The following is a 25,680-nucleotide window of genomic DNA, read 5'->3' as shown; positions in this document are numbered from 1 at the left end:
ATATATATATATTTAGAAGAAATGGTGTGATACACGACGCTCTGTGATCAACGCTATTTGTGCACTGTAGAGATCTTTCTGAAGTATAAAATATTATTGTAAACCCAATATAAGGGAAAAAAAGAAAAAAAAAAAAAAACGAGAAAATGACTTGTGAAATATGAATTCCAATATCACTTTCCCCTTTTTTTTCTTCTTTTTTATTTATTCTTATTCTTTTTTCTTTTTATGGTTAAAGCAAAAACCTGTATTGTGTTTGGTAGTTAAATATTTTTCAGAGAAGAAAGAAAAAGAAAAAGAAAAAAAAACAAAAAGAAAAGAAGAAATGAGTTCCCCCACATGGTCTGTCTACGAGGGTGGATGGGGAGAAGTTTCTGAGGATAATAATGATAGTCTTCCGCCGGAACTTTCACTAAAGGGATGTGGGTTACGCCGTGTTTCTCTCTTACAGCGGGGTGCACAGGGTGCTGTTTATATTGCCGAAGATGCAAACAATCAACTTTTTGCCGTGAAAAGACTCTTTACACAACGCAGCGATTTTGGTATTCGTGGAATCTCTGAAAATGCACTACGAGAAGTGACATTACTTTCACTCATTGCCAAGAAATCTTTACGAAATGATGATGATGATGATGATGTGAAGCGTGAATTTGGGATAGTACATCTATACAAAGTTGTAGAAGCACCTTATCATGAGCTTTGTCTCGTTATGGAAATGTGTCCACTCGATCTCTCACAAATAGTAATTCAAAAGAAAAGAAAACTACATAGTACCCGTCTTTTATCTACAGATTCCTCTATACGATGTCCTATTTTAGCAAATGTAAATGTTATTCAATATCTTATGAGAGGAATTCTTCATATTTTAAAATATCTTCATGATGATTGTCATATCATTCATCGTGATGTTAAACTTAGTAACTTTCTTCTTCACGAAGATGGACGTATTCGATTAACGGATTTTGGTAGTGCTCGTTTAATGCATGATGAAGAAGAATTATCATCTAATCCTTCTTCTGGTGAATATACCCCCTCTGCTATTCGAACTACAATAATTTATGAAGCTCCAGAGTGTCTTTTGGGTAATCGGGTTTATACATCTGCAATAGATATATGGGCAGCTGGTGTTGTATTTGCAGAGTTAGTTCTTCAGCAGCATCTATTTAAGAGTCGTAGTGAATTGGCAGTACTTTCAGATATTTGGAAACTCCTCGGTACACCACCAGATGACCCAAGTACTACTAATACTAATACTACTAATGGTAGTAGTAATAATAGTGAAAGTTCCGTCACCTACTTGGTACGTACGGAGCCAACTCTTTCTACAAAGTTTCCTGAAAACATTTTACCCGCAGAAGGACTGGATTTACTTCAACGCATGTTAGAGCTAGATCCCAAGAAGCGTATTACGGCCTCTGCAGCATTATCTCATCCATTCCTTAATAGTACACATAATAACTGTGAAGAAGGCAGACGTCTTTGGCAGACAAAATCGCAGACATCTGCACAAGAGGTGGAGAAAACTGTCACTGTTGGAATGCAGGCACTTTGTATGCCCGATGATAGCTTTAATGAGAATGAGGATGATAGTGAGCAAAACGAAGAAGATCACTACCGTTTCTTTTGATTTTATTTTTCCCATTCTGTTTTTTTTTTTTTTTTCTAATATGAGCTTACTTCTAATAATAGTTCAATAAGAATATATTTAAGAAAAAAAAATTGAATAAATGAAGTTAATGAAGAAGCCGGTAAACATATTGCTTTTCACATTTTTTTTTTTAATTATAAATGTATGAGAGGGGCAATAACGTGGTCATAACTATGGTCCTTATGAATACACTGAATGAAAACTGATTTGTTTATTATTATTTTCTTTTGCTTTGGACTCCTGTTTTTTTTTTTTTTTTGTTGTTGTTGGTGGAGTGGGGTCGTTTCATTATTCATGCATATTCATTGGTATTGTTTTGTAATTTCGTTATTTTCTCATTAAATGTTTTTTTTTTCTCTCTTTCTCTTTTTTTTTTTTCATTTCTTTAATTTTTATTTTATTTATTTAACTTAGAGTAGAGACACAAAATTGATAGTAAGGTTTTATTTTTCATTGTGAATTATAAACATGTATTATCGCACCCTTGGAGTTAAGCGACGCGCCTCATCTGATGATATCCGCAAGGCATTCCACACGCTGGCGGTTCGACTTCATCCCGATAAACCCGGTGGATCTGTGGAACTCTTTCAAGCCTTGCAGAAGGCGTATGAAATATTAAGTGATGCGAAAACACGGGCCACTTATGATGAGGAGTTAGAAAAACGGAGAAGTAAATTACGTGGATTTAAACGACCAGCGGAATTTGAATCTGTTCGATTCCCTGTGCATTTCAAACTGGCAGATGATGAGTACTATACATTTGAAACAGCCCCAGATAAATTAAAATGTACCTTTAAGCATGGAGATATTATTACATGGAATAGTCAAATAGGTTGTTTTATTGGTTTAGCAGCAGACAATTATCTCTATTGGTGTCGTGATGGCAACACATATGCCTCACAATTATGCCAAAAAGAAAGTTTTGGTGTCGATACAGTGAAAGTGGTTTATCGTGCCAACTTTAAAACACAGCAGCGACGTCATTTGCCCTCCTCTCTTAAAAAGAAACCCACGGTGTCGAGAAACTCAACAACAACAACAACAGCGGCAGCAGCAGCAGCGGCACAGGAGGCGGAAACAACAACAGCGGAGGCATCGTCATCATCGGCGGCCGCCACGATGGGGGAATCCACCACCACCGACACAACTTCACATGCGGCGGAAAATGTAATGAAAGGAAGACGTGCGGTGTTGTCAGAGGCAGAGCGATTGCGACGTGATATTATGCGGCGTGAACGGGAGCGATATGTGAAGGAACAACTCGAATTACTGGTGGAATGTGAAAAGAAAAAACGTGTTCGTTTGATGGAGAAGATTAATGCGGTTCTGGAGGACAGACGACAGGAATTTAAAGATTGGATCGCAGCAGGAAAGAATGCTGGAACAGCAGATAAAGAAGAAGAACCGGTATGGATTACATACGCGAAGGAGAAGGAGAGAATTGCTGGAGAAACAGATGAAAAGAAATGCGAATGAAGATAAATGGGCTAGTAGAGGAGGTGGTTTGAGTTGTGCGGGATTTTTTGTAATGAAAAGAATTATAAGGATCTTGCATAACGGCATACCTGTGTATATCTGAGGAGATGAAGTCAAATACTTTTATTTCTCGCTTATTTATATAGAAGAAAAAAAAAAACGACAGAAGAGTGTGTGTACATATATACACAAACAAACAGAGCTAACAAAAAAAAAATGTACCCAAAAGGTAGAATCATTGCAAACTTGTAAGAAACAAGAAAAAAAAAAAACGAGTTGTGAGTCGAACAACTGTAGAAGGCGATCACGATTGTTCTTTTTTATTTTTCGTTTTCGTTTTTGTAAATAAAATCGTCTCTTAGCTGGGTCTTTGGTTTTCACTCCTTTTCTTCTTTTCGTCCTATACTTGAGTTTGACTGTTTCCTTTTCTTGAGGAAGTGGTGACTGTACTATATATTTTTATATATTTATATATGGATTGGTGTAGCGAAGTAAATTATCTTTTTTTATTTTACATTGTCTTTTTCTTTCCTCTTGTTTTCTTTTCATTCTTTTTAAAAAGAAGTATAGGACCAAAAACAAAAGAGAGAGAGAGAGAAATAGGGAGAAATAGAGATTGATTCGGTCATACGATTACATCTTTTTAACTTTTTTTTTCCTTTATTATTCATTATTTTCTCTCATCTTTGTGTCGATGTCTGCGGAGGCGGAAAAGTTCTTTCTCTTTGAGACCAACACTGGGCCCACCCCGGCCCCCGAGCAGCAGGCACGCAGTGGTCTCTTTCACCTCCCGCACGGCCCGCTGCGAACGCCGATATTTATGCCGGTGGCCACGCAGGCCGCATTAAAAGGCGTAACGGTGGAGCAGCTGGAGTCATTGGATGTGGAGATTATTCTCGGCAACACGTATCATTTGGGCCTGAGACCAGGGGAGGCGATTCTGAATGAGATTACACGACGAAAGAATATACAACAAGAGGAGGCACTGGATCAAAATAATGGAGAAGAAAAAGATGGAAAGATATCCTCAAGGATTCGAAATAATATGGATGGTATTCACTTTCTACAAGGGTGGAAACGGAATATACTTACCGACAGTGGTGGATTTCAAATGGTGAGTTTACTACGGCTCGCTAAAATCACTGAGGAAGGAGTACGTTTTCAATCTACACATGGAGGTAGTGGGGGTAATTCTCATGCTGTTGATGATAATAAGAATAGTGATACTCCAATCACAGAAGCTGTTATGAATGAAGATGGGGAATATGCACTTCTTTTACGTCCAGAAGATAGTATTCGAATTCAAAATGCTATTGGTGGAGATATTATGATGCAGTTGGATGATGTTGTTCATGTATTAACAACAGGGCCTCGTGTGAGGGAAGCTTCAGAACGTTCTGTTCGATGGTTAGATCGTTGTCTATCTGCTAATAAAAATCCTGAGAAACAAGGTATATTTGGAATTATACAAGGAGGTCTTGATCCAGTTTTACGAGCAGAATGTCTTTCAGAAATGATAAAACGAACAGCGTGTAAAGGATTTGCTATTGGTGGATTAAGTGGTGGTGAGGCAAAGGATGATTTTTGGCGAATTGTTGCTCAATGTTGTAAGGCATTACCAAAGGATAAACCCCGTTATTGTATGGGTGTTGGATACCCAGAAGATATTATTGTTTGCATCGCACTTGGAGTAGATATGTTTGACTGTGTTTACGCTTGTCGTACAGCCAGATTTGGTTCTGCATTAACATCAATTGGAAAACTTCAACTTTCTAAGAAAACTTATGCAAATGATATGGGACCATTAGATCCTGCTTGTAATTGTTCAACATGCAAGACTTTTTCCCGTGCATATTTACATCTTGTCGCTACCAAAGAAACTATTGGTTCTACACTTCTTTCCTATCATAATTTGGCTTATCTCATTAACTTAACACGTGGGGCGAGAACGGCTATTGAGGAGGGAACCTTCACAGAATACGTACAGAAATTTTTTGTATCGTACTTCCCTAAAAAAGATTATCCATCGTGGACGGTGGATGCGCTACGTTCAGTAGGCATTGAACTTATTTACTAAATATTAACATATATATATATATATATATATATATATGAGGATGAGTTGAAATAAAAGTAAGAAGAGAAAACACCCACCCGATGCGTTGTGATTCCTCTGTGTTGCAAGTAACAACATATACTTCTTCTTTTCTTTTTTGGTTATTATTGTTATTCTCCTTTGAATGAGTTATTTATTATTTATTTATTTTCTATTTTACCCATTGAATTCTCTTTCTTTTTATTTGGTTTTTCTCTCCTCTCTCTCTTTCTCTCTCTCTCTCTTTGTTTGTGTGTCTTTCTTTCCGTAGGACTAAAATCCGAGAAGGAGTTGAGGAGAAGAAGGATAAACAAAATCTCTCTCTCTCTTTAAGAATAGAGCGGAAGGTTTAAAAAAAAAAAAAATAGCCGAACACAAACAAAGAAAGAAAAAAGAAAAGAAAAAAATAAAATAAAATCAAATAACTGCAGAATCCCCAGTGATGTCTACAGTAGTGCCAGTATCCCTGCAGTGTTATATGGGACGCTATGAACTTCCCGTAGACTTGCAGTTATCCATTCGCGATGCCCTGCAGTTCTTCCGCCGTACAGTACCCACATTGGGTCAAGTGAATATGAATGAGTATGTGGTCAACCACAACGGCACACTGCTGTTGGATGAGAATATAACTTTAAAAGATGCCAAAGTGGGGGCAGAGAGTGTGTTGATTCTTGTGAAGAAGACCAGCTGTCCAGCGGCAAATAATAACAAAGATGATGATGATGAATAAAAAGAAGAAGAAGAAAAGAAAAACCTCTCTTTCTCTCTCTCACTGTGTGTATGTGTGTGTGGAGAGAGAGAGAGAGAGAGAGAGGTATTTTTCAAGTGGAAGGATTCTGTGAATGTCTTTCTCTGGGACTTTTTGTTTCCCCGTATTGAATGTAAAGAAGAAAAAAAAAAATGGTGTGTTTGTACCGGATGGAGAAGAAAATGGTGGAATTGGGGAATTACCATTTATAAACAGTGAACTGAAAAAAGATGGTTTGATTCCACTGTTTTTTTTTTAAATAGTAATAATCATAATAATTGTTATTATTATTGCTGTTGTCTGTTGTTGTTATTGTTGGTGTTTTTTCCTTATTTTCTTCCTAGTATATGCTTATACTTATCCACAGGTCGTTTTCATCTGTTCTTTTTTTCTTTACTGTGTATTTTTTCCTCCCTTCACAGTGGTTTGGAAGCCGTTCTCACACTCTTAATTTTTTTTTTTTTGCTTCTTCTCTCCTTGCTTTTTTTTTTTTTGTTTATTTACTTGGCACAAATGTATATATTATCAAAAAAAAAAAAAGAAACCAAGAAGAGGACTGCATAACGCAGGTAGGAACTCTCTTTCTCTTTTTCACATTTACACACACATATATATATTATAATACTATAATATATCTATCTATTTCTGTGTGTGTGTGTGTGTTTGTGTTTTTGTAAAGGGAATATAATTAGGTAGCAGTGAGATGTATCATTCACAGGACGCTGCTTCTGGTGCAGGTCTCACTATGAACATGGACAGCAATGCCGGTGTTGTGCACACAGTGGACGCCGCAGCGGCAACCAACCGCCTTCCAAAGACAATGACGTTTGAAGTTCATCCCCATGAAATTTACTTTCGTGAGTTTGAGCCACACAAAACGTATGAGGCGGTATTGCAGTTAAAAAATACAACAAAAGAAACCCAATTCATTCGCGTTGCCCGACCACAAAGTCACTTAATCACACTGAAGCTTCCACGGAATGGCGTGACCACGATGAAGGTCGCCTCTGGTCTCTCCCTCACATACAAAGTCCTCTTCACACCGGAGGAGAATCGGGATTATCACTGCGATCTCGTCGTCACTACAGATCATGAGGAGTTTACAATTCCCGTTCACTGCATTGCCAGTCGTGGTTGGCTCGCACTCCCACCGTCGTTTACCGTCACTCCCGCACCCGTGAAGGGCACCACAGAGACTACACTATTTCTTCGCAATACAGGGAAATTGGAATGTCAGTGGCATGCAGATACCGTGGCCCCCTTCACAATTACACCAACGAGTGGTGTTGTACAAGCAGGAGGAGGTGTTAGTCCTGTGAATATTATATTTGCTCCACCGAAATTACAACAATACAACTCTTCCATTATTTTCCGACTTGGCCCGGAGGAAGATATGATACAAGAGTTACCTTTGATTGGAAATGCGGTGGAAGTGAATGTAGTACTGGAGGAAAATACACTAGAGTTTCCAAGTACATTTGTGACGTTAGAAAATCAAGCCATTGTACGAGTGCGAAATGATAGTGATCATACGGTTTACTTTTCATGGAAATCAGATCGTACGGAAGTAGAAGAAGGAGAGGCGGAGGAACAAAAATTAATAGAACAAACGGAGGCTCTTTCGTATGCGGTATTGTCTAATTCACCGTATGAAACTACTAGAAAAAGACTCACAGCAGAACGTGTGGAAACTCTTATGAAAGCTGGACGAGTCTTTGATGATGATGTATTCACACTTGAACCCATAAGTGGTGTAATTTATGCAAAAGGAAGTAAAGAGTTTGTTGTTACTTTTAATCCACAACTTGCAATGAATTATTCTGCTACAGCTTATCTTGATATTAGTGGAAGAAAGAAAAGACTTCCATTATTAGTAAAAGGAACTGGAATGGGACCTCAATGTGAATTGGAGTATACTCGATTAGATATTGGAGATATCTTTATTGGAGCATTACATGAATATAAGGTAGCTATTACAAATAAAGGTTGTATAGAAGCACGTTTTACTGTTTTATTACAGGATACACTTATGGGACGTAAATTTACCTTTAAACCTTCTGAAGGTGTATTAGCACCTGGTGCACAAGAAATACTTACTATTCAATTACAATCAGATCTTGTAGGACTTATATCTGAAACTTTTCGTATTCATTTACATGGATCTCTTGAAGATTTAACACTTCGTTTCCGTGGACGTGTTACCGGACCTTCACTTCAATTTAATGTAGAAGAATTGGATTTTGGTAATGTATCTTATGATTGTTTACATTCTCGTACAGTTAAGATGACAAATACGGGTCGAATTCCAATTAAATTTCGACTTCGTATACCAGATACAAGTTCATTACATGAATCTATTACACTTTCTCCTTCTGAAGGTAATATTTTACCACGAGGAGAACAAGAATTACGAGTAGACTTTTTATCAAATACGGTAGAAGAATGTTCTACTGCTATTCTTGTAGATGTTGAAGGTGTTGGTGAAGCTGTAGATTCACTTCCTATTAAAGCAGCATGTCTTGTACCAACTTTATCTCTTTCAACAGAACAACTTCACTATGGTACTTGTTTTGTTGGACATGAATATATAATGAATTTGGAACTTGTGAATAAAACAGCACTTCTTGGAAAATATGATGTTATTATGCTTAATGAGGATGGAGCACGAACCTCTAATGCGAAGGTAGTGATAGGATCTCAAGAAAATCCAGAAACTACAGTTATGGTAATAGAACCACGTAGTAGATCTCAAGTACCTGTGAAATTAACTCCCTTAACAGTTGGAACACTACGATTGACTCTTTATGTTCGTGTACTTGGATCTAAAGAACCACCATTACCAGTTCTCGTCACCGCAGCTGCTAGAGGACCAACAGTAACGGTAGAACCAAAATCTATTTCATTTGGAACATTGACGTTATTAGAAGAGGCAGAGAAGGAAGTTGTTTTAAATAATACAAGTCCTATTCCTGCTCATTTTACATTAAATTTATTGCATGATAGTGCACGAGATGGTAAATCTGTTTTTACACTTGATAAAAATGAAGGAAAGATTGATCCTTATGGTTCTTTAACAGTAAAAATATCTGCTCGATTAGATGATGCACGAATGTTTTCAAATAAAATACAATTAACTGTTCAATATGCGGAAGATGATTCTCAATTAATTCCTGTTACTGCTATTGGAAAAGGTTATGCATTAGTTACAGTAGAACCTATTGAAACTGTTAACTTTGGAGATGTCTTTACTGAAACTTTAACAGAGAAAAAAATAGTTATTATGAATCATGGAAGATGTGATATAGAAGTTTTATGGGGAAGTAATCGTCCTAGTCGTTCAAAAACGGGTGGATTACCAAATATTTATCGTATTCTTCCTGAGACAACTACTATTCATGCGGGTACTTCTTATCCATTTATTGTACAAGCCTCAGCAGATACGGCAGGTGTTTATTCAGAAGAATTTGTATTAAAAGATAAGAAAGTATTTAGACCTATTCTCGTTACAACGATAACAGGAAATTTTGTAAATCCTTTAATTGCATATAGTACCAAACGTGTGGTATTTGATTATATTTACGGTTCAGAAGGAGAAACAGGTAAAGCGGTTACAACAAAGACTTTCACTATGAAGAATACAACTTCTAAACCTTTACAAGTAACATTAAAACGTGTGGAAACTCCACGAGGATCACTTTCTCCTTTTACATTAGAGAAACCTACAAGTTTTACTCTTGCAAGTGGTGAAACACATATTGTTGGAGTTACATGTGATGCCCTTTACCGTCATGATAATATTGCACATTCTGCAAAAAGTCGTATCCTTGTTGCATTTCTTAATCATCCATTTACAGAGTATGTAAATCTTTTTGCGAATATGGCATTTCCCGTTATTCGTATTGAACCTAGAAGTGGAGAAGTCAATTTTGGATCTATTCTTGCAGAAACAGAGAAACGATCTGAACTTACATTAACCAATATGTCATCCACCGTTGCGGCAGAATTTCTATGGAGTGTGGAATCTCTTAATGAACCAGTCACCATAGCAGATCCACAACAAAAAGAGAAACCATTAAAACACAAATATTTTGATTTTATTCCTTTTCGAGGTGTTATCCCACCCGGTGAGAAACGAGTGGTGGAGGCAGTTTTCTACGGTACCCGTGGAAGACACGAGGCGACCGCCACATGTATATTAACAGGCGGTCCAACCTACAATGTTCATCTCATTGGCTGGAGTGATGCGGCTGTGCGGTTTGACTGTACATATCTAGACTTTGGCACTATGCATCATGAGGAATCCGCACGGAAAACAATTTCCATTACAAGTCCCTCACATGTTGCCGTTCCCTTTACAGTTGATCTTGGCGCCTTAAAACAACACGGCTCTGTAAAGGTGAGTCCTATGAGTGGAACCGTTACCAACACAATTACACTCACAGTGACTTTCTGCCCAGTTATTCCGGAAGAAGTGACGGAGACATTTTATGTGCAGGTTGGACACCGGGATCCACAGCCCATTACTGTACATGGACTTGGTCAAGCCAACACCATTGCGTTAACCACAAATGATAGGAAGACGAAACTCAAACGTGTGGAGGATCCAACGTATCAACGTTGTTTAGAAAAGTTAATGGATTCAGATTGGATTCCTTATCATACAAAGGCTGGTCATTCACCTAAACTATCACGTACAGCACTTGCAGAGATGGAAGCCGATCGATTGACGTTTTGTCGATATCTTTTAAATCCCCCTACCACACCATCACCATTCTCATCACGTTCAACATCTCCAGTTGCTTCTCCAACGGTAATGGTGAAGGGAATACCGAAAAAGTCTACTCGCAATCTCAAATCTCTAAAAAAAGAAAATAAAATTATTCTTTCACGTTATCTTATTGATTTTGGTCATATGACGAGACAAGAAACTCGAACTACAAAAATAACATTACTGAATACATCTGTTTCTTCTGTGGCTCTTGTATTGGATAGAAAAATGATAGATCCTACTATATTGCAAGTGGAACCATCTAAATTTCCTATTATTCCTCCATTTGGAGAAATGGAAGTAACACTCAAATTATCTACGGAAGACCCTGAAAAAGTTTTAAATGGTGCAAATAAATTTTCCTTTTTTATAGATATTAAAAAAGGTCCACGTGTTATTGTTGAAGTTCGTTGTTTTGTTGCTATGCCAATACTTAAAACACATGAAAACATCGTAGACTTTGGTGATGTTCTTCTTGGTCATGTTAAAAAAGTACCATTACATTTCTCAAATGAGGAAGCTGTTCCTTGTACATGGAGTATGATATTAATAGAAAGCAAACGAAAGCCTGATACAGATACTTCTATGGCTTCTACTCCTACAGATAATAATCCATTACCAACTATTACTAAACGACAGTTTAGAGTAAGTAAAGATAAAGGAACACTTCCTCCTTTCTCTAGTATGACGGTTCAATTGAGTTTTATGACAAGGATAAAAGGAACGGCAAAAGCCAAACTTCGTTTACGTTATGCCTCTAATCCAAATGATTACTTTATTGAAATAAAAGGAAAAGTTATTGGAATGAATGTAGAGTTTTCACCTTTTCCATTGGTATTTCCACCTATTCATCCATGTCAAGTTATAAAAAGTTCTTTTACTATTACAAATAATGAGGAACGACCGGTTGAAGTGTTTAGTATGAATTATGATCATAAATACAGTACAGAACTTCTTATTTTACAACGTGCCTTGATGATGAAAAAACCTTCCAATAATGGAGAACGTGAACTTCATCTTCCTATTCGAGATCCAGGTAGTTCTTTACCAGAACCTTTATTAGATGCTGTTTTTGATGAAATTCAAACAGAAGAAATGGGACTTGAGTATAAAGATTTTGATGATTTAGATGATAAACTTCCAAATGAGCGAAGCCATGGAACTCGATTATCACTCAGACGATCCGCATCTCTTTTACGACTGGAGAAACAAATGGCAACGAGTTTAAAACAGGAATCACCTTTACCACCTCCGGCTCCTCCTACATCCACAGAGCCTATAGTTAAACCACAATTAGTTATTATTACAGGACCACCATTTTCAGGTAAAACTACTCAAACAAAAAAATTACAAGAATCTATGAATTTAATGCAATTGGATTTAGATGCTATGGTACGTGCAGAAGCGGAATTTGATACAGCAGAGGGTGAACTTGTTCGAAATATTCTTTCAGAAAAAGTAAGAAGTACATCTCCACAAAATAATGAAAATATGACGAACCCAAGTACTCCACCTCCAGTAGAAAATCTTTCCAAATCGAAAGTTGTTATTCTTCTTCATTCACTTTTAAAACGTCATTTATCTGATATAGATCCAAAAACAAGTTTAATTTTGGATGATGTAAAATCTATTCTTACAGATGATCGAGAAGCTATATTATTTGCTATTGAAAAAGCAGTATCTGCTACAGGGAGATCTTTACATATTATTTCTCTTGGAGTGAGTGAAGCTACAGTAGGACTTCGTCAAAATCTTGAAATTCAACAAAAATGTCTTGAAAATCTTGAAAAAGCCATGACAGTTCCTCTTTCAGAAGAAGAATATGAAAAACTCTCTTCTGAAGAACAAGATTCTTATAATCATCGCTTATTACAATATAATAAATGTAAACGTGATCTTACAGAAGCTACAAATGAAGTAGAACATTTTACCGCAGAAAGAATGAAAACTACACAACTTACAGTTCAAGCTGTAGTGGATGCAGAAATTACTGAAAAGGAAGAACAAGAAATGATTATGCGATCTACATCAAGAGGAAAGAAATTTGTACCAGAACCACGTCCTAAACCTTTATGGAATCAACTTTCAGAATTTGATCAATATAAAGAACTTTATGTACTTTTACGTCGTATGAATCCCACTATACATGTTGTTGTGGATGGTGAAGAAAGTGAAGAAGATGTTAATAAAGATATCGTATCGCAAGCATTTCCTTCACCTGAACATGTGGAAGAACAGGCACCACAACCTCCATCCTCTATATCCCCAACTATGCAAATGGGAGGTGGACAAGAAGTTCGAATAGACTTTTCAGATGTAACAAGGGGATATGCACATTGGGAATGGATAAATGATGATCGTGTGAAACGTTTATTTGAATCTTTTGAAGATTTTAGATTTTTTTCAGTTGTTCAACGGGATGTAGTAATAAAGAAAACACCAAAAGGAGCTTCATCACAATTAGTACCAGCCATGGAAGAAACAACTCGTTGGATTGTTCCACCCAAATCTTCTGTAGAAGTTGTTATTGTATTTTGTAGTGATAAAATAGGGGATCATACACCGACGTTTATATTTGGTATTACAGGTACTAGTCAAGAAATTACTTTCCCAGTTATTGCACGTACTGCTTATCCAGAAATTAGTAGAGATGAAAAGACTATTTTTGCGTTAACTAAACCACGTCCTATAGCTGGAAGAGGACCTTGTAGAGTATTTGTTATGTCTAAACGTACCTATGAATTTGGACCACTTGTTGTTTGCTCTGGAAATATGCAAAGTTTATCCGCATCTATAAAAAAGAATGCGAAACACTCAAATGATGGAGGATCACCTGTTAATAGGAGTAATTCACTTACAATGAGAGAAACTAGTGCTCAGGATACATTAACGTTTACAAATACTGGAATATTTCCAGCTGAAATATCTTTAATATTTGGAAAAGAAAAAGATACTACATTTACTGTTACTCCAAGTAAATTTACCCTTCCAGTTGGAGAGAAAGCTACTGTTACATTACGAGCAGTTCCTGAAACTATTGGTGAAATCGTATCAAGACTTATAGTAACTGTACGAGATAATCCTATACCATGGTATGTGAATGTTTCCTGTATTGGTACGAGACCAGCGGTAACACTTGATGGAAAGAAAGAATATCTTTTACAATATGGACGTTGTTTAATTACACGTGAAGTAGAAAAAATTATTACTATTGCTAATATAAGTTTAATGCCTACTCGTTGGCGTATATCAGGTATGGAAAAATTACCAAAAGAATTTGAATTAAGTTCTACTGGAGGTGTTCTTGATGTAAATGCTGTTTATCCTCTTGAAATACGTTTTAAACCAACACGTACAGGTGTACATAATGTTCAACTTAAAGTGGAAGTTACAGATTCAGAAGATATTTTATTTGAATCTCTTCCTTTAACTATTAAAGCAGAAGCTCATGATGCCGTATTGGAATGGACAAGACAAATAGATTTTAAACTTATGCATGTAGGAGATACAAAGAAAGAAATATTACGTATTCTTAATAAAGGACCATACGAAGTTGGATATATGTTACGTCTTCCTAAAGCTATTCAAGGTCTTATTACACTAACACCAAGTGAAGGAGTATTACGTGGATTAGTAGGATTTAAAGATGCTGCATTAGCAACGATTGAAGTTTCTATTCGATTTACAAAAGAAGGGGAAATTCCTTCTGCACTTGGTGTAATTGAAGCATTATTTTTTGATCCTATTGCGAAAGAACTTTTATACCCTGTTCAAACAATTCCTGTAACAGGTGAAGCTTGGTATAATAGATATACTATTAAACCATCTTGTATTGATTTTGGATCTTGTTTTGCAGATCAAAAGAAACAATGTACCTTTGAAATGCGTAATACAGGTCGTTTTCCACTCAATTTTCGATTATTTAATTATGAAACGACTCCTGCAATACCTACTCAAGATGATAATGATATTACAGTTAAAAAACCTCGTAAATCTGCACGAATGGATGCGGGATTTCAACTTGGTGCTTTTACTGTAACCCCGAGTTGTGGTGTTATTGCTGTAGGCGATAATCTTGTATTTCAAGTTTTTACAATACAAACAGAGAAGACTAGTCATAGAGAAACACTTGGTATTTATGTAGATCACTGTGAACCAGATTTAGATGTAAAAGGTTTACCGTTTGAACTTGTGGCCTCCCCAACGACTCCTGGTATCGTGGCCGATCTTTCCTCTACTGTGGATATTGAGACAGTGTTTGAAGAACAACAAGTCGTAACAAGTTTAGCCCAATGTCATCGATCTATGCGTGTTTACGTTCGAGAAACTCGTGTTTTCTCATTTGGGGCCACTCTTGTTGGGAGTCGTGTAGAGGAACGTTTCCGAATTGCAAATTCCAGTCCTATTGCCTGTACTGTAAAAGTACAACTTTTACCAATGAATCCACGTGAGGGAAAAGAAAGGGAACGAGATAAGAAGGAAAAGGATTCCTCCCTTAGTGTGGATGGATTTTATATTCTCTTGGATGGAGAAAATGAAAACACGGACACTTTACAATTACCATCTTTTGAAAGTCGATATATTACGGTGTGTTTTGCCCCACCCACTCTTCAATCCTGCAGTGCCCGGTTTGAGGCGGTGGTGGTGGGCGGCACAAATCCCCTCACCGCCGCGCTTCGCTTTGGATTAACGGGTGAAGGTATTTTGCCTACCGTGGAGTATATACTTCCACCCCCACTGCGAATACCTTTTACGATTGGAGTTCCACTCACTCTAAAGAAGAGTACAAGAGGAAAGGGAAAAGATGGGAAGAAGACGTCTGTGGCTCCGTATGTAGTAGATGATAGTAGTAATACCTTAACAACACCAGGAACAATTCAAATGCCATTAACACTTGTTGGGATGTCCTCTACACGAGTCTTTACACTTCGTAATACTGGTGAAGTTGCGGCTACGATTCGATTATCAACACCGGATGATTGTCCAAGAGATATTGTGATATCAAAATTAAAAGAATCTATTACACTTCCTGTTGGTGGTTCCGAAACGTTTGCCATAAGTTTTACACCATCCCAACCAGGTGCATGGCGAGTACGATTACGGGTGGCAGTAACAGAGAATCCATACGAAGATCGTGAATTGTTTATTACCGCAGAAGGACACTTTAATACGATAAGTCTTCATAATATTGATCCTACTACAGAAGATCATCTTACATTGGGTTATTGGTATGTTTCTTGTGTAAAGGAACATACTTTAACGATACGTAATAACTCTCCACATGTAGTTCGATTTGAATGGGATTCTTCATCTAATAATGTTTCGTATACCCCATTTGTTGGACATATGTTACCTGGAACTTCAAAACCCATAACAGTGCGATTATACTCAGATACAGTTTTTAAAGAAACACTTCAAACAACACTACGAGTTACATCTATTTCATTACTAGAAATGGAAGAATGGGATAATACATATGTACAAACAAAATTGGTAAGGTCTTCACCTATTGCAGAGGATGGAGGAGAGATAGCATTAGGAACTAATTTAGAATCTGAAATAGATACAAAGCAGAATCTTAAGAAAATTACAGAACCTATTCCAGAACCAGAATATAAAACTACTGGTGATGTTTCCGTAAATAAATCTCTTTTTGTAAGTTATTCTTGTGATTATGCTTCATATCAAGTAACACTTCCTATGAATGATGGTATGGAAATAACAGATACTTTGACATTTCCAAAAACAAAAATATTTCAAAGACGTTCTGTTATTTTACGGGTAAAAAATACAGGATTAAATGTACTTCCCTTTTCTTTTACTTTTGGTGATTTAAGATCTCGTGCAACCGGAGATGTGGATAATTCTGGTATCTTTACAGTGGATCCTATTTCGGGTATGATTGAAGCTGAAACGCATCGTGATATTCAAGTTACCTTTGCCCCTCGTTATGTAGAAGATGTTTCTCAGATGCTTATTGGACATTTTTCACATGCTTTAGAAAACAAAATATATGTTCAACTTTCTGGATCTGCCGAGTGTCCTTTAGTACATTTTAATGTTCCTCCGTGTGATTATTTAGAAACCCGTATTGAAGGAGAAGCAGGTCCTTCTTTAAATCCAGATACAATTCCTATTATGTTTCGTACTTGTGGTTTACAAAGTAAGTGTACGGTATCTTTTAAGGTTATTAATCCTACTACTACACCTCAACGTTTTGAGTGGATTGGGGATCCATTATCTCAGCGTGTATCACCTTTCCGTTGTTTAACACCTTCTGGATCTATTTCTGCAGGAAAACAATGTGAAATGACTTTTGAATATACGGCAACATCTATTGGAATTCGAGAATCAAAATGGAGTTTTTTCCTTACAGGTCAAATATCTGTACCATTCCTTTTAGTAGGAAAAGCAGAAGAACCAAATGTATTCCTACAAGTTAGTAAAGTAAACTTTGGTGGAGTATTAGTTGGAAATAAAACGGAAAGATTTATTGAACTTGAAAATAAAGAAGATGTTTCATTCCCATTTTCATTTGAACATGTTTTACATGATCTTGAAAATGCGGTTGGGGTAAAACCAATGAATGGTGTTATTCCACCAAATTCTAAAATAATGCTGAATGTATGGTATTCTCCTAAAGAAGAAAGTACAATGAATGCAAAATTAGTTTGTCGAGTGAAACGCTTAAGTGATCCTTTAACAATTAATGTAAAAGGTGAAGGACTTTGTATTCATACCACATTGGGTATTGAAGATGATAATAGTGATGATTCTGTGGAACCTGTTTATGTACAACCATCTCAATTGTTTCAATTAAGTTTAGGACGTGTACAAGTGGATACAGTAGTTAAAAAACGATTGATACTAACAAATGAGAGTCAATGTGCAGTAGATTACTCTCTAATAGTACCAGATCATCGTTTTATTGAATTAAATCCAATGTCTGGTACTGTATTATCAAAACAACGTGCGGTTATTATGCTTATTTATTCTCCTTCTTCAGAAGAAACTTTACGTAATTTTAAAATTATTTGTAAAGTTGAAAAGAGTGTCTTATATTCTATTCGTTTATCAGCTGTAAGTTATACACCAAAACTAAATCTTGGATTTGAAAAGTACGATTTTGGACCTTGTTTTATTACAGAATTTTCTTCTGGTGCCGTTATGAGTACTTCATTATCTATGATGAATGGTGAATTACGGGAAACTCTCGCAATAGACTGTATTCTTTCAAGTGAAGAATATTTTGATTTGGATGTATCTTCTTTAGTCTTAACACCTGGAGAAGTTCGAAATGTTAAAATTAGTTTTGCACCTCATGAAGTGGGAGGATTTACAAGTGAACTTAAAATTCTTATTAATGGTACATACCCTATATTTATTCCTTTATCAGGTGAGGGAGTGATACCACGTATTGAGGTTCCAATAAGGTTCTTAAAATTAGGGGCTGCACGTATTGGTGAAAGACGTACAGGGGAATTACGAATTGATTGTAAAAGTCGAACACCAACACCTGTTTCTCTTGCTAATGTTTTGGATGCTGATTTAATTGAGAGAGGTGTAACAATTTCACCTAATGATTTATTTATAATGCGACCACGTGAAGTTCGTATTATTACCGTTTCTTTTAAACCTACAACTCGTATGGCTGAATTTCAACGAGAATTACGAATGTTGGTATGTGGAAAAGAAATGCCATTAGCTATTATTTCATCCTCTTGTGAAGATGCGGAAGTTCATTTGGATGTACAGAATATTCTTTTTAATGATGTTGTCGTTGGTGCTACATCCTCTCGTCGTGTAGTGATTATGAATAGTGGAGATATCTCTCAACGATTTAAGTGGGATTTAGCCTTCGCCCCTAATAGTGAAATGAAAGTCATTCCCTCCTCTGGATTAGTTCGAGCGCACACGGAGCAGACCTGTGAATTTATGTATTCCCCAAAGAAGGCGGGAAGTACTTTCCGTCGGCCGGTGGTGGTGGAATTCGATAACGCGCAGCCCCTCTCTGTGAATGTAGAGGCGCACGGTGTGGGCAGACCGCAGGCGGATGTTGTGGTGGAGTTTAACTGCCAAGCGCGGGCCACCGTAACAAAGTCCGTGGCTGTAGAGAATCCAACAGAAACCATGTGGACCATACAGCCAGTGGTGAGCAGTAGACTGTGGACTGCACCAAAGGTATTTCAGGTGAATGCGAAGAGTACAGCAATGCTACCTTTAACATATGCCCCAGTGTTGGTGACGAAGGAAAAGGATGTGGCAAATCTTTTTATTCCACTTCCCACAGGATCGGCAATATGTATGCAACTGGAAGGTGAGGCAACTTATCCAACAGAGGCGGGAGCTCTAGATGAAAAGGTTGTAGAGACAAACACACCACATTCAGAATCCTTTACATTACAGAATGAATCTACACAACCATTACGTTTCTATATAAGTATTAGTTGGACTCCTGAACCAGAAAAAGGTATGATAAATGTAAAGATGCCAGTAAGTGTAGATGTTCCACCTAAAGGAAGTAGAGATTGTCCTATTACAATAACATCATTAAAAGAAGGAAGTATACGTGCCACAATTCATTGTCGCTGTTCAGAACGAGAAGATTATTCTCAAATGTTTGATGTCGTTTTAAGATTTGTACCTAAATCTGTATCCTCCAAAACAGATCTTGTGGCAACAGTTCGTACAAGTGCTTATCATCGACTTCATATTACAAATCCTCTTGAAAAGAATGTCATCGCAACTACAAAAGTAGAAAATGGAAGTGATGCTATCTTTGTAGATTCAACTATTACAATAACACGTAGAAGTGTTACGGAAATTCCCATACGTTTCTTCCCACTTGTTCATAAAGAATATCCAGTAGCTACCGTTATTGTATCAAGTCCAGAACTTGGAACCACAACATGTAAACTTAATCTTCGTTCAAATCCACCAGTTCCAGAGAAGGTTATAAAAATTACATGTCCACTTGGACAATCGGTTGTATTTCCACTTCGTTTCTTCCATTATAGTAAATCGAATTGTGAATTTGCTATTCGTATTCCATCAAAGAATAATGTTTTTACAAAGTTTGGAAGTGCTAGTTCTGTAAAAGCACAAGGGACTACACGTCCAGAAGGACAAGAAGTCAGTGTGGATATAAATTACGAACCTGTAAGTGTTGGTGAAACGAGAGAAACGATTGAGGTTTACTCCGCTATTGCTGGTCAATATATTTTCCCTGTTGTGGCTACATGTCTACCACCGCAGAGACAAGGACCATTTCCTCTACGAAGTGGACAAACAACAAGTATTCCATTTAAAAACGTATTTAATGAGACTATTACACTTTCATTTGCAATAGATTCACCTAATGTTGTAGTTCCCAAGACAACAGAGACTTTAGCAGCGAAGAAGTCTACTAATATTCAACTTATGTGTAAAATGGATGATGATAAACAGACAGCCCAGACGGCGAAGTTAACAGTCAGTACGACATATCATGATGAACTACTGCAGTGGGTATATTACTTAAAGAAACACGTTGTGGAACCAGGATCCTTGTCAACATCACCCTCTAGAAGAAGGGACCGATGATAGAGTGATTTACTTGAGACTTATGCTGAAGAAGAAGAAGAAGTAGGGAAAAGAAAAGAAAAAAAAAAAAAAAAACAGAAAGAAAGAACGAAAAAAAAAAAAGAAAATGTATTCAATTCCCTGTATTTCTTGTTTTTTTTTTTTCGTTTTTTTTTTTTTTTCTTTTCTCAGAAGTGGAGGAGCAAGAAGGTAAAGGTAAAGAGAGTTTCGTTTCTCTTTTCTTTTTCTCTCTCTGTTTTAGTGAGGGAGAAGAAGAAGAAAAACAAAAACAAGGCGTTGCAGTGTAATCCTCTGAGGAAGGCTCACATATATTTTTAAAGAGGTTGGAAATAGAGAAAAAAAAAAGGAAAAAAAAAAAAGAAAGAAATAAAAGTATCAGAATGTTTGGAGGTGTACTAGAGAAAATTCGCCTCTTTGAGGCAGACATTGAGCACCATATTGACAACATTGTGCAGCAGAAACTTCTCACAGATATCACTAATAAACGTCACCAGATCCTTCGAGACCATTTCATCATGCAGCAGGCTGAAGCCATTGGCCCTATTGCGGATAAATTACTCGATCTCTATCTAGATCAGGATGAGATTGTGGAGGCTCAAGAGGCCCCATCCGAAGGGGATGATGTTTTGAATGCCGCGATGAAGGAGTTTGAGGCGCAGATTGCGGATATTCGTGAGTATCACCGCACATTCCGTGATCTTCCACCGGTGAAGAGTGAAATTGATCATCCAGATCCTTCCATGTTAGAAGGACTTTTCTCTGTATGTGAACGCTATGGTAGTTGTCTTGATTTGGAATCACATTACCATCATTACAGTGATTTTATGTTGGTTACAAGTAAACGAGCAGAAGAGACGAATGATCCTTTGGGAAATGGATGGAAAGGACGTGTAGAATATTTTTCTTTTATTCCTACTATACCAAATATTATTTTAAATGAAATTGATCCATTTCGGAAGGTATATGGATTTACATTATACAGAAAATTTGTGGAAGGTTTACTGACGTACTTGATTGACTTTTATGGACGTGTAAAGGTAATGGAAAAGGATGTCTTACTCTCATCTCTTGAAAAGTGTGAAAACGATTCAGAGGAATATTGGTCAAAGTTACTAGAACATAAAAAGGCGGTAGTTGGAAATAATAATAGCAATAGTGGAGGAAATGGTATAACTTTAACTGAAAAGTCTACAACATCTACTTTAATAACGCCTGCACCATTACGTAAATATACTAAAGCGTTTGCACTTTGGCCAATTACTTACGTGGAATCTATGACGGTTAAAGATGATGGTGAAATACCTCCATCATTGACTGATGTAAAGGCGGTAATTCAGGCGGAAGGAAAAATTGTTATGTTACTACAGACACTCCTTTTTGAAACATTACAGGAGACTGAAAAAGTACTCTTACGTGATTACAGTAAAACAGCAGAAGAGATAGAATGGGAGCGTAAACACTTACAAGAGGAATTTATTCACTCTGTTGAGGAAGCTAGAAAGAAGTGTGGTTCAACTGTAGAGAGTAGTGTAGCTCAGGCCGCTCAGTATGATGTAATGACAACACTAGCAAAGGATGAAACTACCGGTGAAACTAAAGATACCACTAAGGCAGAGGAAGACACAACTACACAACTACTGGACCGTGATGGAAAACCAGTAGCACGTTGGTTGGTACAATTACAACAATTACATAAACGTTACTACTGCGAAGTGTGTGGTGGTACTGTTTATATTGGACCAAAAGCATTTCGTGAACACTTTGGTGCGGAACGACACGCGGAGGGACTACGCCGGCTTGGCGTCACTCATCACTTGAAGGACTATGAAGGTATTTCCAGCATCCGTATGGTGATAGCCATGCGGGATAAAGTGCTGGGCGGCAAGACGGGTTTCCGCAAGCGACTGCACGAGGACCAGGAGGGAGAAGAGATGCAGGACGCACAGGGAAATGTGATCACTGCAGGAGCATACAGACGCTTTCAGATATCCCGCAAGGGGATTTAATACCTATACCTGCAGAAAGAGTCTCTTTTTGTGGTGGGGACTGTGTGAGAAAAGTAGGGCGTTTAAAACTCATACATTCAAGGGGAAAGAAAAAGAAAGAAAAAAAAAAGAAGTAATTATTTTTTTTTTGTTTCTCTTTGAATAGGGTATTGTGGATGTTGTTGTTTTGTTTCTTCATCTCTAATTGATGAAGCTGTGACGTTATAAATCTTTCTTTATTTTTATCTCTATCTCTCTTTGTATTTGGTGGATACGAGAAAAATAAGGGGTATTCCACTTTATGTACTCTTTTTTTTTCTCTCTTTTACTTGAGTAAAAGAAACATACATTTTATTATCTATTCTTCCTCATTCTTTTTCTTTCTTGTACGTTTTGCTTTCTTAACCTTTTCCCTCACACTTTGCATGTAAGTGAGAAACTTTATACACAACAAAAAAAACAGAAAAGGAAAAGTAGTAGACATGACATCAAAGCGTTCTGCGAAACGCCCCTCCAGTTCTGCAAAGAGAACCGCGAGAAACAAAAGAGATGAAAAGACGACGGTATCAAAGTTAGATGAAAAACCAACTCCTAGTGATAGTGAACAGACAGTCATGACAGCACCGGGTGAACAGACATCCCCATTTTATTTACCATCACCTGTGGCTACAGATCCCAATAGTACTGGTAGTGTTAGTGTTGCCAATAGTAATACAGATACGGTGGATAATAATATTACAGGCCCACAACTCTCCAAACGGGCATTGAAACGAATGCGTGGATGGGAACCGGTTATTAAACCGCCTGAAAATGCCGATGCGCTTCCACCCCCTGCTGCACCGACTGCTGATGTTGTCTGGCTGGATAACAGTACAAGTGTCACGTTAATTCCAAATAGTAACAGTGGGGTTCACACACGTCGTGGAGCTGCTAATCTTGCGGCTCTTTCACCTCCCACTAGTTATCTTGTATACACGCGAGATCCTCTTATTAAAATGGGTCGAGCAGGTCGTCAAAACGTACATGTCATCACAAGTCTTCCACCTGGGGGAGATCCACGTAATTTACTACGCGATGTGCCATCTGTGAGTTCTCTCACACAGCGGAGTACAGGAACTGGAGGTGGAGGCTCTAATAACGCCTCATCCTCATCGAGGCGCCGTGATGATGATATGAAATGTGATGATGACAGTGAGGGCCCTGATGATAACGATAATAATGATGAAGAGGAAGATGATGATGATGATGAAGAAGAAGTAGAAGTAGAGGAAGAGGAAGAAGAAGAAGAGCAGGATGAGGAGCGGAGAGAACCAGGTGATGACAATAATAATAATAATAATAATAATAATAATAATAATAATAATAATAATAATAATAATAATAAGAACGTTGTTGAAGAAGGGAAGGAGAGTAGTGCTACCACTCAAAGTAGATCGCAGCGTAAAGTAGATGCAAATTTAGAAAAAACGAAAAAGAATAGAACAACAACATCAACAACAACAACGAAAAGATCAAATGATCCTCAACAACAACAACAACAACAACCACAACAACGAACAGGTGGTCTTTCAGCTGCACAAGCCATGCTGCCGCCACCATATAGACGAAATCGTCGACTTAAGCGAAAAATGCATATCACAGAAGAAACACCAGTCTTCGCTGTGCATAGTGAACTTCGAGACACAATGCCGCAAATATTTCAGAAAGCTCCATTCTCAACAGAAGAAGATGTACTTCGCTCCACACTTGATTGGCGTGAAGATCCGGTGTTATTGTATACTCGTCTCTTGTGGGAATTTGCACCGGAGAAATTTCTTTCTAGAGTTTTACAAGGACGTGGGAACAAAAAAACCACACCTGTAGCGGAAGAGGAAACAGAATCTGAATAAGCAGTAATATCATCATCCTTTTTCTTTTCTTTTTTTTTTTTGAATCTTTAAGAGATGAACTGCAATGTTGGTTTTTTTTCTTTCTTTCTTTCTTTCTTTCTTTTCCTCTATATTGGTGCTATATGAATCTATGGAAGTGTCAATGCAAGGGTCTTCAAACTGGACACTGCTTATACATATATATATATATATATATATATATATATATATATATATGTATGTACACTGCCAGAGGAGATTCATTAGTAAATAATAAAAGTTTCTTTTGATCTGTGTGGTGTGTGTTTTTCTTTTCTTTTTCCGTTTCAATTGCCAACTTAATTTTTCTTTCTTTTTTTCTTATAATTTTTTCTTTATTTTACATTGTTGAAAAAATATATAAAGCGTGAAGGACTTTCTCGTTAGGTTGTGACCAGAAAGGACACACAAATAAACGTCCTTTATAAAGAGGGGAAGAGAAAGAAATTTTTTTTTAACGTCCTCTTTAAAAGGGAATCAAAGAAATAAGCAAACGAAAAGAAAAAAGAATAGAAAAGAAAAAAAGAGTATACTCTAGATTATTCCGCAGTAGATTATAAGTCAAAATCACTCTTTTTTTTCTTCTTTATTTAGCCGTTTGTTTCTTTCTTTTCTTTTTTTTATTATTTGTTTTCCTTATAATAATTTCTGATACTCTTCCCATATTCAGGCCAATAATGCCCTCTAGTGAGCCTCAGTTCGCCACTGTCTCTCTCCTCATAAGTGAAGATGTGGCGGGTACATTCCGCGTGCCCATTACGGAAGAAACGACGGTGCGGCGACTCGCCAAGGATGCGATGCAGCGACTCCTCACACGCCGCAGTGATGGGCAGTACACATTCACGCGCGAGAACATCTCCGTCACGGAGGTGTTTGTGAACTGCGGCTCCCACAAGGCGGAGGTGTTCGCCCAGGACCTCGTCACGCATGTTGTGCGGGTGAAGGAAGAAGTTGTCCACATGCGTCTGCGACTCAAGGAAGGAAGACCAACAACCACAACAACGAATACTACTACTGCTATTACTACTAATGCTACTACTACTACTGCTGCTGCTGCTGCTACCAGTACAAAAACAGCTAAAGTTGATGAAATCTCCCATGCGACAACAGCCGCTGCCAAACACGAAAATACCACTAATGAAGATAATGAGCAGAAAACAGGTGCCTGTGGTGGTAAGAGAACAAAAACAGAAGTAACCACAACGGCGAAGGATAAAAAAGAGCAGACGGAATCAGGAAGACGCTCCGGTGCTTCTGTATCCTCACATCAAAGGAAGCAGCAAACTATAGAAGAAGAAGAAGAAAAAGATCATGATGATGAAAAGAAATCTGCAGTTGCCACAACAAAGTCTAAAAGAGTGACAGCAACAACCTCCTCATCCAAGGGAGTAACTGAACCGGTTACTGTTAATGTTACTTCTGTAGATAAAAAGAGTAATACTAATAGTACAACAGGTGGTATTGCAGAAGT

At 37.4% G+C, this 25,680-nt stretch overlaps 7 protein-coding genes across 7 annotated transcripts; all 7 read left to right on the top strand.

Moving 5' to 3' along the window:
• Positions 1 to 325: 325 nt before the first annotated feature.
• Positions 326 to 1,627, top strand: TM35_000073220 (putative protein kinase, putative,cdc2; the record flags this gene model as incomplete). Its single annotated transcript, XM_029023768.1, has 1 exon — positions 326 to 1,627. The coding sequence occupies one exon, from the start codon at positions 326 to 328 to the stop codon at positions 1,625 to 1,627; it is 1,302 nt and encodes a 433-aa protein (XP_028884964.1).
• Positions 1,628 to 2,116: 489 nt separating this feature from the next.
• On the top strand, positions 2,117 to 3,124 carry TM35_000073210 (putative DNA-J protein; the record flags this gene model as incomplete). Its single annotated transcript, XM_029023767.1, has 1 exon — positions 2,117 to 3,124. The coding sequence occupies one exon, from the start codon at positions 2,117 to 2,119 to the stop codon at positions 3,122 to 3,124; it is 1,008 nt and encodes a 335-aa protein (XP_028884963.1).
• Positions 3,125 to 3,818: 694 nt separating this feature from the next.
• TM35_000073200 (putative queuine tRNA-ribosyltransferase) lies at positions 3,819 to 5,201 on the top strand (the record flags this gene model as incomplete). Its single annotated transcript, XM_029023766.1, has 1 exon — positions 3,819 to 5,201. The coding sequence occupies one exon, from the start codon at positions 3,819 to 3,821 to the stop codon at positions 5,199 to 5,201; it is 1,383 nt and encodes a 460-aa protein (XP_028884962.1).
• A 1,469-nt stretch (positions 5,202 to 6,670) lies between these two features.
• On the top strand, positions 6,671 to 20,317 carry TM35_000073190 (Hydin; the record flags this gene model as incomplete). The annotated part of the gene is made up of 1 exon (XM_029023765.1): positions 6,671 to 20,317. One exon carries the CDS (start codon positions 6,671 to 6,673, stop codon positions 20,315 to 20,317), a length of 13,647 nt encoding a protein of 4,548 aa, XP_028884961.1.
• Positions 20,318 to 20,697: 380 nt separating this feature from the next.
• TM35_000073180 (splicing factor 3A) lies at positions 20,698 to 22,323 on the top strand (the record flags this gene model as incomplete). The annotated part of the gene is made up of 1 exon (XM_029023764.1): positions 20,698 to 22,323. One exon carries the CDS (start codon positions 20,698 to 20,700, stop codon positions 22,321 to 22,323), a length of 1,626 nt encoding a protein of 541 aa, XP_028884960.1.
• A 461-nt stretch (positions 22,324 to 22,784) lies between these two features.
• TM35_000073170 (uncharacterized protein) lies at positions 22,785 to 24,191 on the top strand (the record flags this gene model as incomplete). The annotated part of the gene is made up of 1 exon (XM_029023763.1): positions 22,785 to 24,191. The coding sequence occupies one exon, from the start codon at positions 22,785 to 22,787 to the stop codon at positions 24,189 to 24,191; it is 1,407 nt and encodes a 468-aa protein (XP_028884959.1).
• Positions 24,192 to 24,886: 695 nt separating this feature from the next.
• TM35_000073160 (uncharacterized protein) lies at positions 24,887 to 25,678 on the top strand (the record flags this gene model as incomplete). The annotated part of the gene is made up of 1 exon (XM_029023762.1): positions 24,887 to 25,678. A coding segment is annotated over one exon (792 nt), but the record flags the coding sequence as incomplete, so codon positions are not given.
• Positions 25,679 to 25,680: the final 2 nt, after the last annotated feature.

The sequence above is a fragment of the Trypanosoma theileri genome (assembly GCF_002087225.1).
Source record: "Trypanosoma theileri isolate Edinburgh chromosome Unknown TM35_Tth_7_V1, whole genome shotgun sequence".
NCBI lineage: Eukaryota > Euglenozoa > Kinetoplastea > Trypanosomatida > Trypanosomatidae > Trypanosoma > Trypanosoma theileri.
This window is presented reverse-complemented; position numbering and strand designations above follow the sequence as displayed.